General features: G+C 60.9%; 2 protein-coding genes across 7 annotated transcripts; both read left to right on the forward strand.

Annotated features, from left to right (window-relative positions):
* Positions 1 to 3,923: 3,923 nt before the first annotated feature.
* Positions 3,924 to 16,235, forward strand: E4F1 (E4F transcription factor 1). 6 transcript variants are annotated; one of them, XM_004056997.4, is made up of 14 exons: positions 3,924 to 4,259; positions 8,855 to 9,006; positions 10,048 to 10,153; positions 12,659 to 12,852; positions 12,944 to 13,064; positions 13,244 to 13,396; positions 13,499 to 13,671; positions 13,926 to 14,135; positions 14,373 to 14,478; positions 14,659 to 14,876; positions 15,071 to 15,269; positions 15,352 to 15,494; positions 15,574 to 15,636; positions 15,709 to 16,235. In XM_004056997.4, the coding sequence occupies exons 1-14, from the start codon at positions 4,103 to 4,105 to the stop codon at positions 16,063 to 16,065; spliced, it is 2,352 nt and encodes a 783-aa protein (XP_004057045.3). In that variant the 5' UTR covers positions 3,924 to 4,102; the 3' UTR covers positions 16,066 to 16,235. The 6 variants fall into 6 exon arrangements, with proteins under 6 accessions (XP_004057045.3, XP_055220971.1, XP_055220969.2 ...); XM_055364994.2 differs by having other exon boundaries at positions 4,027 to 4,259; positions 8,775 to 9,006; XM_019012031.3 differs by having other exon boundaries at positions 4,041 to 4,259; positions 15,352 to 15,442; positions 15,709 to 15,727.
* Positions 16,236 to 16,325: 90 nt separating this feature from the next.
* DNASE1L2 (deoxyribonuclease 1 like 2) lies at positions 16,326 to 19,051 on the forward strand. Its single transcript, XM_055364997.2, is given in 8 exon segments — positions 16,326 to 17,038; positions 17,256 to 17,438; positions 17,516 to 17,604; positions 17,696 to 17,779; positions 17,854 to 17,983; positions 17,985 to 18,149; positions 18,267 to 18,518; positions 18,868 to 19,051. Coding segments are annotated over 8 exon segments (1,194 nt in total). The 5' UTR covers positions 16,326 to 16,804; the 3' UTR covers positions 18,925 to 19,051.
* Positions 19,052 to 20,308: the final 1,257 nt, after the last annotated feature.

A 20,308-nucleotide genomic window follows, 5' to 3' on the forward strand; every position in this document is an offset into this window, starting at 1 on the left:
TTTTTTTTTGTTTGTTTTGAGACCGAGTCTCGCTCTGTTGCCCAAGCTGGAGTGCAGTGGCGCGATCTCGGCTCACTGCAACCTCCGCCTCCGGGTAGAAGCGATTCTCCTGTCTCGCCTCCCGAGTAGCTGGGACTACAGGCGTGTGCCACCACACCCGGCTGATTTTTTTTTTTTTTTTTTTAGTAGAGACAGGGTTTCACCATGTTAGCCAGGATGGTCTCAATCTCCTGACCTCGTGATCCGCCCTCCTTGGCCTCCCAAAGTGCTGGGATTACAGGCGTGAGCCACCGCGCCTGGCAACTTTTGTTTTTTTTTTTTTTTTTTTTTTGAGACAGAGTCTCGATCTGTTGCCCAGGCTGGAGTGCAATGGCATGATCTCGACTCACTGCAACCTCCACCTCCTAGGTTCAAGCGATTCTCCTGCCTCAGCCTCATGAGTAGCTGGGATTACAGGCGTGAGCCACCGCTCCTGGCCCCCTTTGCCTCTTAAAGGCCTCACCTCTTAGTGCTGTTACATTGGGGATAAAGTTTCAGCATGAGTTTAGAGGGGACAATCATCCCATCCATACCCCTAAATCCCCTGGATACCGGCTTCTCAGTTACTCCTCAGCACACCATGAATGGAGGTCTTTTGGGGCTCTGCGCTCACCTCCTCCATGGCTTCACCTCACCCACCTGTCTCCTGGTCCTCCTCCCCAGCAGCTCCCCAGAACCCTGCTCCAAAAGCTCCAACCTGCTCTTCGTTCTGTTTGCCCCACTCAGAGACCACCCATTCTGGCTCTCAGTGGCTTTCTGAGCCCCTTCCTGCTTCTGCTTAGGCCCTAAAATCCCTTTTTTTTTTTTTTTTTTTGAGACAGAGTCTCGATCTGTCACCCAGGCTGGAGTGCAGTGGCGAGATCTCGGCTCACTGCAACCTCCCCTTCCCGGGTTCAGGCAATTCTCCTGTCTCAGCCTCCCGAGTAGCTGGGACTACAGGCAGCCGTCACCACACCCGGCTAATTTTTGTATTTTTACTAGAGACGGGGTTTCACCATATTGGTCAGGCTGTCTTGAACTCCTGACCTCAGGTGATCTGCCCGCCTCAGCCTCCCAAAGTGTTGGGATTACAGGCGTGAGTCACTGGGCCCGGCCGAAAGTCCCTTTTTCTGTGCAGCAGTTAGAGGGATGTTTCTGAAACACCCACCATCATTCCCTCTGCTCAAAACCTTGCAGTGGTGAGCAACCTACTCGCAGAAAGCGGGCCCATTGTTACCCCAACCTGACTGCCGATCACCTTACCTGAGCCTGGAGGTGGAGGCTGCTAGGATCACACCAATGTACTCCAGCCTGGGTGACAGAGTGAGACCCTACCTCAAAGCAAACAAACAGGGCCAGGCGCAGTGGCTCACGCCTGTAATCGCAGCACTTTGGGAGGCCGAGGCGGACGTATCACGAGGTCAAGAAATCAGGACCATCCTGGCTAACATGGTGAAACCCCATCTCTACTAAAAATACAAAAAAAATTAGCCAGGCATGGTGGCGGGCATCTGTCGTCCCAGCTACTCAGGAGGCTGAGGCAGGAGAATGGCGTGAACCCCGGAGGCGGAGGTGGCAGTGAGCCGAGATCATGCCACTGCGCTCCAGCCTGGACGACAGAGTGAGACCCTCAAAAAACAAACAAAGTCACATATTGTAGGACATGTTCACAACAGGTAAATTTATCATGGAGGCAGAAGGTAGACTGGCGTCTACCCAGGGCTGGCAGGGAGGGGCGGATGGGGAATCACTGCTTCAAAGGCACAGGTTTCCTTTCAGGGTGCCGGAAAGGTTCTGGACCCACATAGCTGTGATAGTTGCACAACACTGTGAATGTCACTAATAGTAAATTTTATGTGCACTTACCACAGTTTTTTTTGAGACGGAATCTTGCTGTGTTGCCCAGGCCAGAGTACAGTGGCACGATCTCGGCTCACTGAAACCTCTGCCTCCCGGGTTCAAACGATTCTCCTGCCTCAGCCTCCTGAGTAGCTAGGATTACACATGTGCACCACCACACCCAGATAATTTTTGTATTTTTAGTAGAGACGTAATTTTGCCATGTTGGCCTGGTTGGTCTTGAACTCCTGATGTCAGATGATCCACCCACCTCAGCCTCCCAAAGTGCTGGGATTACAGGAGTGAGCCACTGTGCCTGGCCCACAATTTTTTAAAAGTATGTAAGAGGGCTGAGGCAGGCAGATCGCTTGAACTCAGGAGTTCTATAGCAGCCTAGACAACATGGCAAAAACCCATCTCTACAAAATATACAAAAATTAGCTAGTGATGGGCACCTGTAGTCCCAGCTACTTGGGTGGCTGAGGTAGAGGCTGCAGTGAGCTGAGATCACGGCACTGCACTCCAGCCTGGGCGACAGAGCAAGGTGCTGTTTCCAAAAAAAATCTGGCCAGGCTCGGTGGCTCACGCCTGTCATCCCAGCACTTTGGGAGGCCAAGGGGGACGGATCACATGAGGTCAGGGGTTCAAAACCAGCATGGCCAACATGGTGAAACTCCATCTCTCCTAAAAATATAAAAAAATTAGCCGGGTGTGGTGGCAGTTGCCTGTAGTCCCAGCTACTCAGGAGGCTGAGGCAGGAGAATAGCTTGAACCTGGGAGGCGGAGATCGCAGTGAACCAAGATCGTGCCGTTGCATTCTAGCCTAGGTGACAGAGTGAGACTCCACCTCAAAAAACAAAAACAGGCCAGGCGCGGTGGCTCATGCTTGTAATCCCAGCACTTTGGGAGGCCGAGGCGGGCAGATCGTGAGGTCAAGAGCTTGAGACCATCTAGGCCAACATGGTGAAACCCTGTCTCTACTAAAAATACAAAAATTAGCTGGCCATGGTGGTGCACTCCTGTAGTCCCAGCTACTCGGGAGGCTGAGGCAGGACAATCATTTGAACCCTGGAGGCGGAGGCTGCAGTGAGATCGCGCCATTGCACTCCAGCCTAGGTGATAGAGTGAGACTCTGTCTCAAAAACAAACACCCCAAACAAACAAACAAAAACCAAAAACAACCCCCATCTCCAAAACCAAAAATTCAACGTGGCTGGGAGTCCTGGCTCACGCCTGTCATCCTAGCACTTTGGGAGGCCGAAATGGGAAAATGGTTTGAGGCTAGGAGTTTGAGACCAGCCTAGTCTAAACAGCAAGACCCTGTCTCTATTTAAAATATATAATGCAAATAAATTTTAAAAAATTTAAAAAGTAGCTGGGCACGGTGGCTCACGCCTGTAATCCCAGCACTTTGGGAGGCCGAGGCGGGCGGATCACGAGGTCGGGAGATCGAGACCATCCTGGCTAACACGGTGAAACCCCGTCTCTACTAAAAATACAAAAAATTAGCCGGGCGTGGTGGCGGACACCTGTAGTCCCAGCTACTCGGGAGGCTGAGGCAGGAGAATGGCGTGAACCCAGGAGGCAGAGCTTGCAGTGAGCCGAGATCGCGCCACTGCACTCCAGCCTGGGCGATAGAACGAGACTCCGTCTCAAAAAAGAAAGAAAAAAATTTAAAAGTATATAAAAGAATAAAACAGCTTCGCAGAGCTACCCATGAGCCATCCCCGACCCGTGTTCTTTTCCCGTGACCCGGGTAACCATCTTGGGAGGCTCTAACACCCTAGGCGGTCAGTGGGCAGCAGGCACCACACCCCTGGATGGAGCTGTGGCGGCTTCCCAGCAGCAGCCGCGGGCGGGGCGACCTGTCCTTAGGTACGGAAGCGCTGGGGCGCGGCTGCCTAGCACCGGCCAGTCCGCTCGCCCCTCGCGTCCTCTGGCTCTCAAATCCGAGTGCAGCCTCGAACATAGGTCCTTCTGCCGCCCCGCCCCCTGCCTGTCAATCTGCTCCACCGTAGCCACGCCCTCCCCACAGTCCCGCCCCATCTTCGCTCTCAGCGCGTCCGGCCCCGCCTCTGCCCTTTAAGGCCACACCGCTATCCAGGCCCGGCTCCCCGCCTGTCCGTCAATCCTCTCCGGTTCCGCCCCGCCCTCCTCTTGCCGTTCCCTCACGCCGGCCTCGGCGCGGCCCGTTGTTATGACGACATGGTCGTAAATCCGCCATCTTCCTGCGGCGCGTTGCGACATGGAGGGCGCGATGGCAGTGCGGGTGACGGCCGCTCATACGGCAGAAGCCCCGGCCGAAGCCGGGCGGGAAGCGGGCGAGGGTGCGGTTGCGGCGGTGGCGGCGGCTTTGGCCCCCAGCGGCTTCCTCGGCCTCCCGGCGCCCTTCAGCGAGGAAGGTAACCGGGCCGACCCGGAGGGTGCGGCCGGGGTGCGGGCAGTTCATCCTGGGCTGGCAGAGGCCCGGATGGCCCGAGCTGCGGGCTCGACCGACCCTCCCAGACCCAGACACCTCGCGGATCTCGCGGGACCCTCACAGCCCTCCACGAAACCCCCAGGTTTGCTGCGACCCTCACGGGCCTCTCCTGCGGGGCGCCTGTCATCCCCCCTCTCCGGTGTGCGTCCACAAGTGCTCGCGGGTTGCTGAGCCCCCGGGCGCCCGGTGTAGACATTCGCAGACGCCGGCGTCCCGGCCCTTCTCTGCCTCCGATGCCTGAGCCTGGCCCTCCCCTCCTCTGGGCCCCTTCCCCCTGCACCTGATGGGCGTCTAGGGCCCTGTTGGTGGTTCCAAGAGGGTGGGGCCTCGGTTTCTCCAGGATCTGGGCTCTGAGCCTGTCCGTAGGGAGGCAGCAGAGCCTAGTGCAAGAGGGCTGGTCCACTGCGGCCAGCCTGTCGCCCCGTGCAGTCCCACACTTGCCGCTTTCTAGCTCTTTGATCCTGGGTAGGTGACCCTACCTCTGTGAACCTCTATTTCCCCTACAGAATGGGGCGGCGGCTTCTGCCAGTAATGTAACAAGCCCTTATCCTGTGTTAGGTTTTTTCATTCTCAAACCAATTCTGACAGGTGGATGTTATTGTTATTCTCATTTTGGGGATGAGGAAAATCGAAGATTGGAGACCTGAAAGTGACCGGGTGGGCTGGGTGCGGTGGCTCACGCCTGTAATCCCAGCACTTTGGGAGGCCGAGACGGGCGGATCACGAGGTCAGGAGATGGAGACCATCCTGGCTAACATGGTGAAACCCGTCTGTACTAAAAATACAAAAAAACAAAATTAGCCGGGCGTGGTGGCGGGCGCCTGTAGTCGGGAGGCTGAGGCGGGAGAATGGCGTGAACCCGGGAGGTGGAGCTTGCGGTGAGCCGAGACCGCGCCACTGCACTCCAGCCTGGGCGACAGAGCCGGACTCCGTCTCAAAAAAAAGAAAATGACCAGGGTCACCCAGGTAGTAAGTAGCAAGGGTTGGATTGGATCTCAGCACTGTGAAGGCCTTCACAGCCCCTTTAACTTCCAGGCTCTGCTGCCTCATAGAAGCATCATGGGAATTAAAATAAAGATTGTGGCCGGGCGCAGTGGCTCACGCCTGTAATCCCAGCACTTTGGGAGGCCAAGGTGGGTGGATCACCTGAGGTCAGGAGTTCGAGACCAGCCTGGCCAACATGGTGAAACCCCTTCTCTACTAAAAATACAAAAATTAGCTGGGCGTGGTGGTGCGCGTCTGTAATCCCAGGTACTTGGGAAGGTGAGGTAGGAGAATTGCTTGAGCCCAGGAGACGGAGGTCGCAGTAAGCCGAGATCGCACCACTGCTCTCCAGCCTGGGTGACAGAGCAAGACTCTGTCTCAAAAAAAGAAAAAAGATTGTGTGTCATGTGCCGAGAGCAGTGTTGGGGATGCACTAAGGGCTCATTCCTGGGGGCACTGAGAGCTTTTGGAGATGGAGCTTGGGTCTGTACCCTCTGAGCTTGTCCTATGAGGCTGCAGATGGCTGGGCACTGTGGCTCATACCTGTAACCCCAACACTTTGGGAGGCTGATGTGAGAGGGTCACTTGAGCCCAAGGAGTTCCAGACCAGCCTGGGCAACATAGTAATACCCCGTCTCTATTTTCTTTTTTGTTTTGAGACGGCGTTTCTCTTGTTGCCCAGGCTGGAGTGCAATGGCGCAATCTCGGCTCACCGCAACCTCCGCCTCCCGGGTTCAAGCTATTCTCCTGACTCAGCCTCCTGAGTAGCTGGGATTACAGGCACGCGGCATCACACCCGGCTAATTTTGCATTTTTAGTAGAGACTGGATTTCTCCATGTTGGCCAGGCTGGTCTTGAACTCCCGACCTCAGGTGATCTGCCCGCCTCAGCCTCCCAAAGTGCTGGGAATACAGGCGTGCGCCACCGTGCCTGGCTCCTCCCAGTCTCTGTTTAGAAAAAAAAAAAAAAAAAAAGGCCGGGCGCGGTGGCTCGCGCCTGTAATCCCAGCACTTTGGGAGGCTGAGACGGGCGGATCCCGAGGTCAGGAGATCGAGACCACCCTGGCTAACAGGTGAAACCCTGTCTTACTAAAAATACAAAAAATTAGCTGGCTGTGGTGGCAGGCGCCTGTAGTCACAGCTACTCGGGAGGCTGAGGCAGGAGAATGGCGTGAACCCGGGAGGCAGAGCTTGCAGTGAGCTGAGATCGCCCCACTGCACTCCAGCCTGGGCAACAAAGCGAGACTCCGCCTTGAAAGAAAAAAAAAAAAAGATGCAGATTGGGTCAGACAGGAAGGGAGGTTGTTAATGATTGGGTTGAGGGTGGTCTTGTCTTTGTCCCCATAGGATTCATAGTCTCTGCCTTTTTTCCTTGCCCCTTCTCGTTCCAGCTTGGAGAAGGGCAGTGCCCTCATGGCGAGGGGTCCCTTTAAAGGTTGCTGGGCCTGCTTGTGGCCTTGTCTGGTGTGAAATGGGCTGGGTGTGTCCCCTTCTGGGGTAGGGGGTTCTTCAGTGGCAATGCCCTGGAGCCGAGTGAGACACAGGAGTGGGGTGGGAAGGGGAAGAGGGTGGTGGGCACCTCAGAGCTTGGTTTGTGACTGGGAGCCATCAGGAGAGGACGACTCTCTGTTGGGTGGCCCCTGCAGGCGAGTCATAGCTGTGGTTTGGCCCTTTCTCCGCCCTCGAATTCAACAGTAAACATTTGCCCAGCTCCTTCGGGCATCAGGCCTGGGTTTGATCTTGCTGAGGGATTGAACGTGAATGGTCAGAGCTGGCAGGCTTTTATGGAAGCAGAAGAAACAGCTCCTATCCCTTTGTGTAAACAGGCACTGTCCCTGACAGCCGTTTGGTGACCTTGAACTTCAGGTCATTTTCCTAGGATGGGAATAGTTCTCTCCATTTCCACAGGGTACTGGCAAGATTTGGTGACGTCCCCAGTGAGGTGCTTGGCACACAGTGAGGGGGTGGTCTCTTCTGCACCACCAGGGTCTGGCACAGCAATGGTGACGGGCTCAACCTTGGGAACCAGTAAAGTCCCAAGTCAGCGAGCAGAGTGGTTGTGGGTCAGCTCCCTGCGTTTGCCTCTCAGCCAGAGCCAGTGGGCATCAGCCTCCTGGGCCCCAGCCCATTTTACAGATGAGGAGATGGCCACTCACATGCTCCAGGGCACGCTCAAACTCCCGCAGTTTTTTTGTTTGTTTTGTTTTTGTTTCTTTTAAGGCAGGGTCTTGCCCTGTTGCCCTGGCTGAAGTGCAGTGGTGTGATCATGGCTTACTGCAGCCTCCACCCCTGGGCTCAATCAATCCTGCTGAATAGCTGGGGCTACAGGTGCATGCCGCCACACTTCCACGCTTGGCTAAATGTTTGTTTTTTGGTTTTGTTTTTTGAGACGGAGTCTCGCTCTGTTGCCCTGGCTGGAGTACAATGGGGAGATCTTGGCTTAGTGCAACCTTCACCTCCCGGGTTGAAGTGATTCTCCTGCCTCAGCCTCTCGAATAGCTGGGATTATAGGCATGCGCCACCAAGCCTGGCTAATTTTTTTTTTTTTTTTTTTGAAACGGAGTCTCGCTCTTTTGCCCAGGCTGGAGTGCAGTGGTGTGATCTCGGCTCACTGCAAGCTCTGCCTCCCGGGTTCACGCCATTCTCCTGCCTCAGCCTCCCGAGTAGCTGGGACTATAGGCACCTGCCACCATGCCTGGCTAAGTTTTTTGTATTTTTAGTAGAGCCGGGGTTTCACGGTGTTAGCCAGGATGGTCTCAATCTCCTGACCTCATGATCCGCCCGCTTCAGCCTCCCAAAGTGCTGGGATTACAAGCATGAGCCACCACCCTAATTTTGTATTTTTAGTAGAGATGGGGTTTCACCATATTGGTCAGGCTGGTCTCGAACTCCTGACCTCAGGTGATACACCTGTCTCAGCCTCCCAAAGTGCTGGGATTACAGGTGTGAGCCACCACACCCAGCCTAAATGTTTAACAATGTTTTAAAAACTTTTTTTTTTTTTTTTTGGTAGAGATGGGTCTTGCTCTGTTGACCAGGCTCGTCTTGAACTCCTGGGCTCAAGCTGTCCTCCCACCTTGGCCTCTTAAAGTGCTGAGATTACAAGTGTGAGCCACCATGTCCGGCCCCAACAGCCTTAAATCCTGGTCCTTTACTGTCCCCAAACTAGCATGGAGGAGTCCCTCTGCCTCCCAGCCCCTCTCTGGGCCTCTCGCCTGTCAGTCGCTGAGGTGGGTTTTGAGCATGGCAGCCTTAGCAGGTCCCTGCAGCCTAAGCGTGCTGTCAGGGCCACCCTCTGCTGGGTGCTGACCTCCTGAGGGTGGGTCTGGCCCCTACAGACCTGCAGAGGATAGGGGCTGTACCCTGGGATGACCTTGTTTTGGGCCTGAGTGTGTTCTCAGCAGCCTGGGGAAGTAGCTCTGCTTCTGATGGCCTCCTGGGGGAATCTGTTCTAGGGCTGGAGGAAAAGCCAGACGGGGCCCTGGCTGCCCAGCCTCTGCCTTCCCAGGCCCTGCTGACAGCAGGCTCGTTGCAGATGAGGACGATGTGCACAGATGCGGCCGCTGCCAGGCAGAGTTCACCGCCTTGGAGGATTTTGTTCAGCACAAGATTCAGAAGGTCTGCCAGCGGGCCCCTCCGGAGGCCCTGCCTGCCCCCCCTGCCACCACAGCGTTGCTGGGCCAGGAGGTGAGCCCTCACCCACTCCCCCATCCCCTCCCGGGTTCACCTGACAGGTGGGGGAGGTGGCCGCGCTTCAGGATGGACCTGTGCAGCCGGTTCCGGGGGCCACGTGGGCGGGCAGAGGGCAGGCACCTGGCTGCGGTGCGGGAGGGTCCGGGTGTGTGAGCCTGTGGTGCTCTGGGGCGTTCTGGAGGGCCTGCGGTGGCCCAGCCTTCTTGGCAGCCTCTGGCCGAAGCCCGTGCTGTTGGGGGCCGGGATCTCTTCTTTCTTGGAGCTGGAGGGTTTCCTTTGGCTCTGGGGTACCATGGCAGCTTCTGTCTCTTTGGCTTATCTTCTGTCCTGTGCACACAGTCCCTAGGGACTCCACAAGTGAAGTGTGGCCCTGGGGGGTCCCGCCATCTCATCATCAAATGGCCACCTTTGCTGAGCCCCACGCCCAGCTTGGGCTGGATGCACAGGCCTGTGAACCCTGCACACGCCGCAGCGGGCGCTTGTCGTCCGCATTGCACGGTCAGGAGAGCAGGCTCAGAGAGTGGTCAGTGGCCTCTGGCCACCAGCGGGCCATGGCCCAGATGATGCTGGACCCTGGTCACCCCACTCTGAGCCTGTGCTCTTTACCTGCTCCTCCCAGAGGTGCCCCCTCCTCCAGGAAGGCCTCTGGCTCACACCCCCAGGGCCCTCTCCTCACACAGCTCTGCCGGATGTGGCGGGCTGGGACTGTGCCATTGTTCCTGCAGACTGGCCCAGCTTCCTGTCAGAGTTGCCCTCCCTGCAGGCGCCCTGTGCTCCAGGTCCAGCCCAAGTGGCCAGAGGTGTGAGAGTGACGGCGCTGACCCTGGCCCTGGGGTGAAGGGATTGGACTGGGACCGGTGGTCCTGTTGGGGAAGAGGAGAGCCCCCACCCCAGCCGTCCCAAGGACGTGGACCCAGGCCTGAGCACCACAAGTCACACCTCCACAGCTTTACACTGGCAGAGCCCAGGCCTCTTCTCTGAGAACTAACTCTGGAGCATACAGACGAGTCCCCTGTTTTCTTCCCCCTTTGGCAGGTGGTGCCGGCAGCACCAGGCCCAGAGGAGCCCATCACTGTGGCCCACATCGTGGTGGAGGCGGCCTCCCTGGCAGCAGACATCAGCCACGCATCTGACCTCGTTGGTAAGCTGACTTCCATGAATCGCTGGCCTGATAGACCTTCGTGGTTGGGGCCGGAGGATGGGGCCTCTGCTGCCTGTATGCTCGTCTCTCCCAAGACCAGGGCCTGGCTGGGAGGGGCCACGGCCTCATGGCAGCCTTTCTGCAGGCATAGCCTGCAGGAGGAGGAAGCGTTGGGCAGTGGGCCTTCCTCAGGTGTCCACAGTGGCCGGGGGCACACCAGGCACCAGGGAGTCGTTGGGCTGTGCTCTCTCCCTTCAGCTTTCCCGGGTGGTCTCTGCCGTGTCCCTCCCAGAATCTTCCCCACTTCCCTGCCACTCCCTGGTTCCTGCTCCCTGCCCATAGACAGCAACATCCACCAGGCACCCACCAGAATGGCCCACTCGCCCAGCAGCGGCTCTGGAGGGTGGGTACAGGGTGGACGGAACTCTCCCGCCTCTCTAGCTGGGCTCGGACTTGCTGCTGGCCGTGGCCTGCCCTCCCCAGTGCTCCCTCTGGTGTGGGAGTGGTGATTGCTACACTGGTCCTCATGGGGCTTTTATGAGCGTGCAATGGCAGGCCTCTTTGATGGCTACTTTTTAAGTGAAGATGTCTCTCTCCCTGATGTGCTGTGGGAGGGGCTGTTGCGAGGTCTGGATGGGCAAGCTCTCATCGGGGACAGATGCTTGTGAAGGGGCGACATTCAGAGGCAGCCAGGGCCTGGGCAGGTTGAGGGAGCCAGGGGCTGCTGGGGTTGGGGGTGCGGCAGGGGCGAGTGGCTAGGTGTGCAGACGCGAGGGAAGGAGCTGTCTAGGGACCTGATGCTGTGGGAGGTGGGGCGCGGCATGGCTGCTGCCTGGGGAGCCTGCTGGACCGGGGCCGAGGCAGGCGGGGAGTGGGCAGCTGGACAGGAAGTAGGTTTGGGCACCAGGCGGAACCTGGCCTTGGGCAGCCCTGGGGACTGGCTGCAGCAGGAAGAGGGGGTGGAGGAGCCGTGGCGGAGGCCAACCCGGGGCCTGGGAAGGGCACCTGTGAGCAGGCTGCTCTCCAGGAGGCAGCCAGGGCACCTGTCTCACCTCCGTGCTGCCTTTCCCTGGCATTCCTGCGACCAAGACACTCATCAGTGCCACTCAGAGCTCGGAATGTTCATGTGGGAGGTGGGGCGGGCTCTGGCCTTGACCTGGCGTTTGGTTTCTGGGATGGTGGCGTCACCTGGGAGCATGAACTCCTTAGGTTCTGGCGGGGTCTCTGGGCTGGGTCTCTGGCCAGCCAGGCCCCTTTCCACCCACCTAAACTCTAGCAGCCCCCAGCCCTAGGCTCAGCACCCCTCCCTGTGCTTCAGCAGCCCCTCTCGGCACCCCTGCCACTCTGGCACCCCTGGGATTTTCCCCTTTGCGGGCATCCTGGGTACTCTGAGTGTGCCCTTGGCCAGTCAGCAGGCCCGGTGGGCTTAGTCCAGGGCTGCTAGCTCTCCTGTTGGCCTCTAGTGGAGATGGCACAGGGTCCTGCCTGCTGGTGGCCAAGGGCTGGGGCATGCCAGGTCCTGTCTTTGTGGGTGCAGGGGTGTGGTCAGCTGTGTGGGCAGTTGGAACCCACCTCCAGGCCCTCCTGCCGCTTCGCGGAAAAAATTCACATCTCCTCTGGGCTCGCAGCAGCCATGTTCCCCCAGGTCCTCCCCATCGGAGGCCTCTGTCCTTTGGAAGATCACTCCTGGGGCATCGAGCGTGTAAGGGCTCGGGCAGGAGAGGCTCTTAATTGTTTCTGAGTCACCGCGCTTTTGTCGTGTTTCAAGAGAACAGCTTGTCAAAACAAGACGCCAGCCGGACTGAGGTGGTTTCTAAGCAGTGGCTTCACAGCTGCTTCCCGCTTGTCATCTTCATGAGCAGAAAACCTGAACTGTTTACAGCCTAGCTTTGCACATTGTCACATTTTTCCCAGCATCCCCCAGCAGTGCAAAAGCCCGGCTTCCTCGCCTCAGGCTGTCCCGGGTGTCTGGAGAGCGTTCACTCTCCCAGGCCAAGCCTGCCTTGGGACGGGGCTCCGGCCAGGCCTGCCTGCCCTGCTGCAGTGGCCCAGCCCATCTCCTCCGATGGAAGAGTGGCCCCGGACACACATCCTCCCTACGTTGGTGGGAGCAGTGGCAGGAGCAGTGGCAGGAGCAGTGGCAGCGAGCAGGACAGGCAGCTGTCTCTTCACCCAGGGACCTTGTCACCAGGATTCGCACGTCCTCCTGGCTTTGGGGATGGGGCATCTGTGCTCCATGGTGGGTCTCCCTGTGGACACATTTAGGGGCCCTGGAGCATCTCTGGGCAGCCTGACAGAGTCGGGAGGTGTCTCTCCACCTCTCACTCTGACCTGGAGAGGTGAATGGGACCTTGGCTGTTGCTCGGGCCTGTGTGTTGAGGGCTCAGTGCAGGTTGGGTCCAGGGTGTGGCTCAGAGCAGCAGGTCCCCTCCCCTGGAGCCAGCAGTCTCTGGGGTCTCTGGACAGGGGCAGGTCCTGGGGCTTAGGCCCAGATGTCTCTCCTAGGTGGTGGGCACATCAAAGAGGTCATCGTGGCTGCTGAGGCGGAGCTGGGAGACGGTGAGATGGCCGAGGCCCCGGGCAGCCCGCACCAGCAGGGGCTGGGGCTCGCAGGGGAGGGCGAGCAGGCCCAGGTGAAGCTACTGGTGAACAAGGATGGCCGCTATGTGTGTGCGCTGTGCCACAAGACCTTTAAGACGGTGAGCCGGCGTGCGGGGAGCCAGTGTGTGGGTGGCAGGCCCCCTCCTGTTCCCCCAGGAGGGCCCTGAGCTGCCACGCCCTCCCCCACAGGGCAGCATCCTCAAGGCCCACATGGTTACTCACAGCAGCCGCAAGGACCACGAGTGCAAGCTCTGTGGGGCCTCCTTCCGCACCAAGGGCTCACTCATCCGGCACCACCGGCGGCACACGGGTGAGCTGGCCGCACCTCGGACTGGAGCCCGGTAGCACCCCGACGGTTGGCCCTGGGGTGCCCCAGCCTCGCATTCCCCAGCTTTGGGGGATGAGGCGGGGGCCCCTGCCTGCCTTTGCCTTGTCACCTTGTCGCCAGCCTGCTGGGGCTGCCCGGGGCTGACTAGGTTCTCTCTGCAGATGAGCGCCCCTACAAGTGCTCCAAGTGTGGAAAGAGCTTCCGGGAGTCGGGTGCACTGACCCGGCACCTCAAGTCTCTCACCCCCTGCACAGAGAAAATCCGCTTCAGTGTGAGCAAGGACGTGGTTGTCAGCAAAGAGGACGCACCTGCAGGTCAGCATGGTGCGGGCAGCTGCCTGGTCCTGGGGGCTGGCTGTGGACGCAGCCGCCACTGGGGTGTGTGAGGGATCTTCACTCCCTCACTCTACCTTGAAGGTTCTGGAGCTGGAGCTGCCGGCTTGGGGACAGTCACATCATCGGTGACAGGCGAGCCTATAGAGACTTCACCCGTGATTCACCTGGTGACAGATGCCAAGGGCACCGTCATCCACGAAGTCCACGTCCAGATGCAGGAGCTGCCCCTGGGCATGAAAGCCCTGGCCCCGGAGGTGGGGGCGACGGGGGGCCCTGGAGGGCTGCTCTGTCTTCTGCCTGCTCAGTGCCAGTCTTTGTTCTGGGCACTGGCTGCAGGGGTCTGGGCCAGGCAGGCGAGGACTGGGCTTCCCACAGGGAGAGCAGGGCCAGTGGGAGCGCCATGGGGGTCTGAGGGTTTGCACAAGGCTCCTGGCATGCGTCTGCCCCATGGGGTGGGTGCTGGATGCCAGGCTGCCTGGCCAGCCTCCTGTCTCTGCCTCCCCTGCAGCCCTCCGTCTCCCAGGAGCTCCCCTGCTCCAGCGAGGGCAGCCGTGAGAACCTGCTGCACCAGGCCATGCAGAACTCCGGCATCGTCCTTGAGCGCGCTGCTGGGGAGGAGGGTGCCCTGGAGCCAGCTCCTGCTGCTGGGTCCAGTCCCCAGCCCCTGGCAGAGGCAGCCCCGCAGCTGCCGGTACTGGAAGTGCAGCCGCTGGAGACAGTAGGTGCTAGCACCACCTGTGGGCTCCTCCCAGGGCTGGATCCCAGGGGCTGTCCCCACGCTGGCCTTCGCCTCCCTGAAGTGGCTTTCTGCAGTGACTTTGTCCATTGATCTGTTTACTGCCTTCCCTGGGGCCACAAGGGAGCCTGCCAGGGTGGGGCCCATGGTTGTGTTCTTGGTACTGCCAGGGCACAGCCTGCCCCGGGTGCTGGAGACCTTCCTGTGGTTCCCCATTAGGTGGCCAGCGAGGCCTCAGTGGTGCCCAGGACCCACCCGTGTCCTCAGTGCAGTGAGACCTTCCCGACAGCAGCCACCCTGGAGGCCCACAAGAGGGGCCACACCGGTAGGTGATGGATGGGTGTGTGGCCCATGGCAGTGGATGGGCTATAGGTGGCCGGGGTGCCTCTGGGTGTCCAGGGTGGGTCCATAGACAGCAGGCAGCCAGGGGATCTGTGGGCAGGTGGCAGGCGGCCTGGCGGGCCCGCGGGTGATGGGCTGGGCCTGATGCTGTGTGTGGCTGCAGGGCCGAGGCCGTTCGCCTGCGCGCAGTGTGGCAAGGCCTTCCCCAAGGCCTACCTGCTCAAGAAGCACCAGGAGGTGCACGTGCGTGAGCGCCGCTTCCGCTGTGGCGACTGCGGGAAGCTCTACAAGACCATTGCCCATGTGCGCGGCCACCGGCGCGTCCACTCAGACGAGCGGCCCTACCCTTGTCCCGAGTGTGGCAAGCGCTACAAGACTAAGGTGGGTCTCTGGCCGCAGGACCCTGGCGCCTGATCCCCCCATCCTGCTCCCTGGCCGTGGCCCAGGTGCACCCCCTTCCCTGCCTCCACCGTGCTCAGTCTTGACCCAGCCCCTCCCTTGGGCCAGAAGTGGGAGGGGAGAGCTGTAGTCTGTTGTGGCCAAGGCCAGGCTGGCACTGACAGGTGTCTCCACAGAACGCACAGCAGGTGCACTTCAGGACACACCTGGAGGAGAAGCCGCACGTGTGCCAGTTCTGCAGCCGTGGCTTCCGAGAGAAGGGCTCACTGGTGCGGCACGTGCGACACCACACAGGCGAGAAGCCGTTCAAGTGCTACAAGTGCGGCCGTGGCTTCGCCGAGCACGGCACGCTGAACCGGCACCTGCGCACCAAAGGTCTGGGCCGGTGGAGGTGGGAGGGGGAGGGGAGGGGAGGGGGCCGGGGCTCGCCAAGCCCTGACCCAGTCCCCACCCACAGGGGGCTGCCTGCTGGAGGTGGAGGAGTTGCTGGTGTCTGAGGACAGCCCCGCGGCAGCCACCACCGTCCTCACGGAGGACCCGCACACAGTGTTGGTGGAGTTCTCGTCCGTGGTAGCTGACACCCAGGAGTATATCATCGAGGTGGGTGTGGGGCCCTGGGGCCGTGCTGGGACCCAGGGGCAGCCAAGACTGACCTCTGTCCTTCTGCCCATCTGCCCAGGCCACCGCGGACGATGCGGAGACCAGTGAGGCCACGGAGATCATCGAGGGCACCCAGACGGAGGTGAGGGGTGGGGCAGGCGGGGGCGGGGAGGCTCCCTGGCACAGCCGCTCTCGCTGAGCCGTGGCCCTGCAGGTGGACAGCCACATCATGAAGGTGGTGCAGCAGATCGTGCACCAGGCTAGCACCGGCCACCAGATCATCGTGCAGAACGTCACCATGGACGAGGAGACGGCGCTGGGCCCAGAGGCGGCTGCCGCCGACACCATCACCATCGCCACCCCCGAGAGCCTGACAGAGCAGGTGGCCATGACGCTGGCCTCGGCCATCAGCGAGGGCACTGTGCTTGCCGCCCGGGCAGGGACAAGTGGCACTGAACAGGCCACTGTGACCATGGTGTCATCAGAGGACATCGAGATCCTGGAGCATGCAGGCGAGCTGGTCATCGCCTCGCCGGAGGGCCAGCTGGAGGTGCAGACGGTCATCGTCTAGCATGAGGTCTGCGGGGTCCTGGCCGGGCAGGGACAGGGCAGAGGACTCTGAGCGCCGCACCCATGCCTGCCTGGCCTGGTAGAGAAGATGGCACAGAATGGAGGCGCCCCAAGACGGACAGTGTACATAAGAGTTTCTTGTTGCTTTACAATAAAACATGAGAACCTGCAGCTTGTGATGTTGCGGCAGTGGCAGCCTCCGTGGCTGGTGCCACCACCTTTGCCCAGGCCCCCGCAGCAGCACCTGCCTCCCAGGCCACTCCTAGACTCACGTGCCTGGCCGCCCCGCCCAGGGGCTTCTGCCAGCCCTGGCGGCGCCTTGGTGGTGTGTGGGTGTCATTGGCATGTTGACCAACAGCCTCCTGCCCTGCCCAGCTGGAGCTGTGCCCCCAGCTGCGCTGCCTGAGGCCTGTGGGTGGGTGGGAGGACCAGGGACGGGGACAGGGAGATCTGGGAGCCTCGGCCTCCACCGCAGGGTGAGCAGGTGGAGCAGCAGCAGGAGATGCTGGGCAGGGAGTGTGGCTGCCTTCCTTTCGCTGAAGGGATTCTGCTCAGGGAGGCAGAGTCTAGGCGACCTAATTTCTAGGGGCGAGGACAAGAACACAGCCACACCGGGATGTGGCTGACCGTCTACCTCCCTCCTAGGGGGCTGGTAGGGGCTTCTGGGACGGTTTTGGGACAGGTCTGGGGCACCAGAACCGGCTCAGGCAGGTCTCCCACCCCTTACCCTGGGGGTCTCCATGGGAATGAAAGCCAGGAGTTCATCAGGCACCCAGCTGAGTCGAGGGGGCGGGACCCAGTGTAGCCCGGCCCCTCCCTGGACCAGGACCTCAAATACCGGCTCCTGCCTTGGTGCCAGAGCTGCTGCCAGAGGGAGTCAGTGCAGTCCTGTGTCGGACACGCCCGCAGCCTGGACCCGGGATCCCCATCCCCCTAGGATCTCCGAGCCTCGGGCCTCTGCACCCACATCCAAGGTGAGTCTCTCGGCTGCCCTGAGCTGGGGCTGGATGGGCCGGACCCTCCATTCCGGCTGCAGCTTCCCGCGCAGTGAGAAGGCAGCGGTCCCTGAGAGCCCAGCAGTGCCCTGGGAGCCTGCAGAACGCAGGGGCGGATTCCGCGTCGCACTGGCCGTCAAGGGGCGGCCGCGGAGGAAAGTGGTGGGTCGGTGGGTCTGACAGCGGGTCTGCGTAGGCGGCAGCGTCTGTCCCTCCCAGCCTCTCGCTCCGCGCAATGGGCGGGCCCCGGGCTCTGCTGGCCGCACTCTGGGCGCTGGAAGCCGCCGGGACCGCCGCGCTTCGCATCGGAGCCTTCAACATTCAGAGCTTCGGTGACAGCAAAGTGTCGGACCCGGCTTGCGGCAGCATCATCGCGAAGGTGGGGCCCGGGCCGGGGCGGGGCGGCGTTTAGGGGTGCTGACCGCGCTGACCCCCGCACCCGCCGCTCCTCCCCAGATCCTGGCTGGCTATGACCTCGCGCTGGTGCAGGAGGTGCGAGACCCAGACCTCAGCGCCGTGTCCGCGCTCATGGAGCAGATCAACAGGTGTGGTGGGCAGGGCCCCTCGTCGCGACCCCCCGCCGGGATCTCGCCCCGGCGCGGCGCCCTGACCCTGAGCGGGCCCCTGTCTCCGCAGCGTGTCCGAGCACGAGTACAGCTTTGTGAGCAGCCAGCCCCTGGGCCGGGACCAGTACAAGGAGATGTACCTGTTCGTGTACAGGTGAGGGGCGGGCCGCAGGGAGGGGCGCGCGGGGCCGCAGGTGGGGGGCTCAGCGGGTCCTCCCCATCTCCTAGGAAAGACGCGGTGTCGGTCGTGGACACCTACCTGTACCCAGACCCCGAGGACGTCTTCAGCCGCGAGCCCTTCGTGGTCAAGTTCTCGGCCCCCGGCACCGGTGAGCAGGCCCCGCCCCTCCCCTTCCGCCGGCCCGCCCCTCCCCTCCCTCCGAGCTCTGACGCCCCCACCCCTTCCCGCAGCAGCACAGAAGCTGGTGCTGATCCCGCTGCACGCGGCGCCGCATCAAGCAGTGGCGGAGATCGACGCGCTCTACGACGTGTACCTGGACGTGATCGACAAGTGGGGCACCGACGTAAGCCCACCCCTCGGTCCCGGGGTCCCTGCAGGCGCGCCCCGGGGGTCTGGTTCATGAGGGCGGGACCTCGACGGCTCCTGCGGCGGCTCAGACACGGCTCCGCGGCGCCCGCAGGACATGCTGTTCCTGGGCGACTTCAACGCCGACTGCAGCTATGTGCGGGCGCAGGACTGGGCCGCCATCCGTCTGAGGAGCAGTGAGGTCTTCAAGTGGCTCATCCCTGACAGCGCCGACACCACGGTGGGCAACTCAGACTGCGCCTACGACCGCATTGTGGCCTGTGGCGCCCGCCTGCGCCGGAGCCTGAAGCCCCAGTCGGCCACCGTGCACGACTTCCAGGAGGAATTCGGCCTGGACCAGACTCAGGCGAGTGGGCCGTGGGGCGGTGCTGGTCTTGGGTCCCCACCGCCCGGGCGCACTCAGGCAGCAGGGAGGGTCCAGCGCCCAAGGCAGGGCCACCTCAGCTTCCTCCCTGCACCAGGGCTCGTTTCCAAGGACCCTGGAGAGCCCGGCCCACCCCATGTGGAGCTCTGGGCAGGCAGGGTATCTTGCCTTTCCCTCAAAGGGCCAATAGTGACACCCTCTGCCCCGGCCCCGGCCCCGGCCCCTGCCCCACCGCAGGCAGCAGCAGGGGTGGGCACCCAGGCCTCAACGGCCCCTCCCATCCCTGTGGGTGGGGTGCACTTTTCCCCTGAGGCTCACTCTGTCCCCCCAGGCTCTTGCCATCAGCGACCACTTTCCAGTGGAGGTGACCCTCAAGTTCCACCGATGACTCGAGGCCTGGCTGGGGCATGCCACCTGCAGACCCTGGCTCTGAGGAATGGCCCAACAGTGGCCTCTTCAGGGTGGCAGCCACCCTTCAGTGAGGCCCCAAGGCAGAGTCGGCTGGGCGTGGACCAGGGGCCATGGACACGTGATGCGCTGCTCTGCACCTCCGTTCCCCATCTGTGAGACGGGCTGCATCCAGCGACCTCATGGGGTGTTGTGAGCCCCATGAGGGGTGCAGGGGGCACTGCGCTGCAGATGTCTGCTCAATAAATGAGCCACTCCCGGTCGGACCCCACAGCTTGGCTCCCAGGCCTCTGTCCTTCCTTAGGACCCAGCCTCAGCTCCTTAGGGGCAGCCATGGCCTGGGCTGCCCACCCCGTGTCCTGGTGGGACCTGGCTGCCCCCAGAGCCTGCTGGCCCCAGAAGGCAGCTCAGGGATGCTCCTTGCTCATCCTCTGTGGAAACTACAAATGCTCCCAGGAGCCTGTACTGTGAGCACAGCTGGGACAGGGATGGTGCCAACACACCAGCCTCCTGGGCCCTCGGGGGTCTCAGAACAGCTCTCCCCAGGCCCACCCCGCAGCCCCCATTCCAGGGCCCTGCAGGGGCCCCCAGGCACTTGTCTGTCTCAAGAGCCCAGTCTTACCCAGCACTGCAAGGGGAGGCCAGCCCCAGCTAGTCAGCAGCCCTGGAGCTTTTGGAGAGCCTGAGAGCAGTGGGCGGGCTGGACTCCTCCCTGCCCAGGCAGGTGGCTTGGGACTAAGGTCCTGCGCAAAGAACTGCACAGCTCGCCGTGGCTCAGCCCTTCAAGGTTGCTGCCCTGTGCCTGGGCAAGGACACACTAGGATAGCGAAAAGGCAGGCCCATGGGTCCACTGGGTCACTTACTGGGGCCCGATGAGGTTTCTGGTTTTTGAAACATCACATCTTAGCAAGATGTGGTAACTTGGTCTGAATCGCATGGGAGGAAAAACCTTTATTTCAAGGGTTTGGATGAGTTTGGTTCTTGCAAAATCCTTCTTAAGGGACATTTGGATCCCTGGCAGCACAGCTGCCTCCAGAGTCCCACTCCCACTGGCTCAGGATCCCCCAGTTGCTCTGATTCACTGTGCACTCCCTTCATCCTGATGAGTAAGGGCAGTGACCAAAGGGCTTTTTTCTGGGGAGTTCTGTGTGGGTCATGGGGGCCAAGACCACCTGGCCTTACACCTAAGAGCAGGCAGTCCAAAGGCCAGAATGGATGACCAGGGACTTGATTTACGATTCTGGCTTGGGAACAGAGACACTCCGTGGCAACCTCACCAGGTCCAGAATGGCATCCCCTGCCAGTCACAATCCCAAGTCAAAAGGCTGCCCTCCAACTCCCCTTGCCTGACGGGCACAGGCACC

This window comes from Gorilla gorilla, chromosome 18, assembly GCF_029281585.2.
Source record: "Gorilla gorilla gorilla isolate KB3781 chromosome 18, NHGRI_mGorGor1-v2.1_pri, whole genome shotgun sequence".
Classification (NCBI taxonomy): Eukaryota; Metazoa; Chordata; class Mammalia; order Primates; family Hominidae; genus Gorilla; species Gorilla gorilla.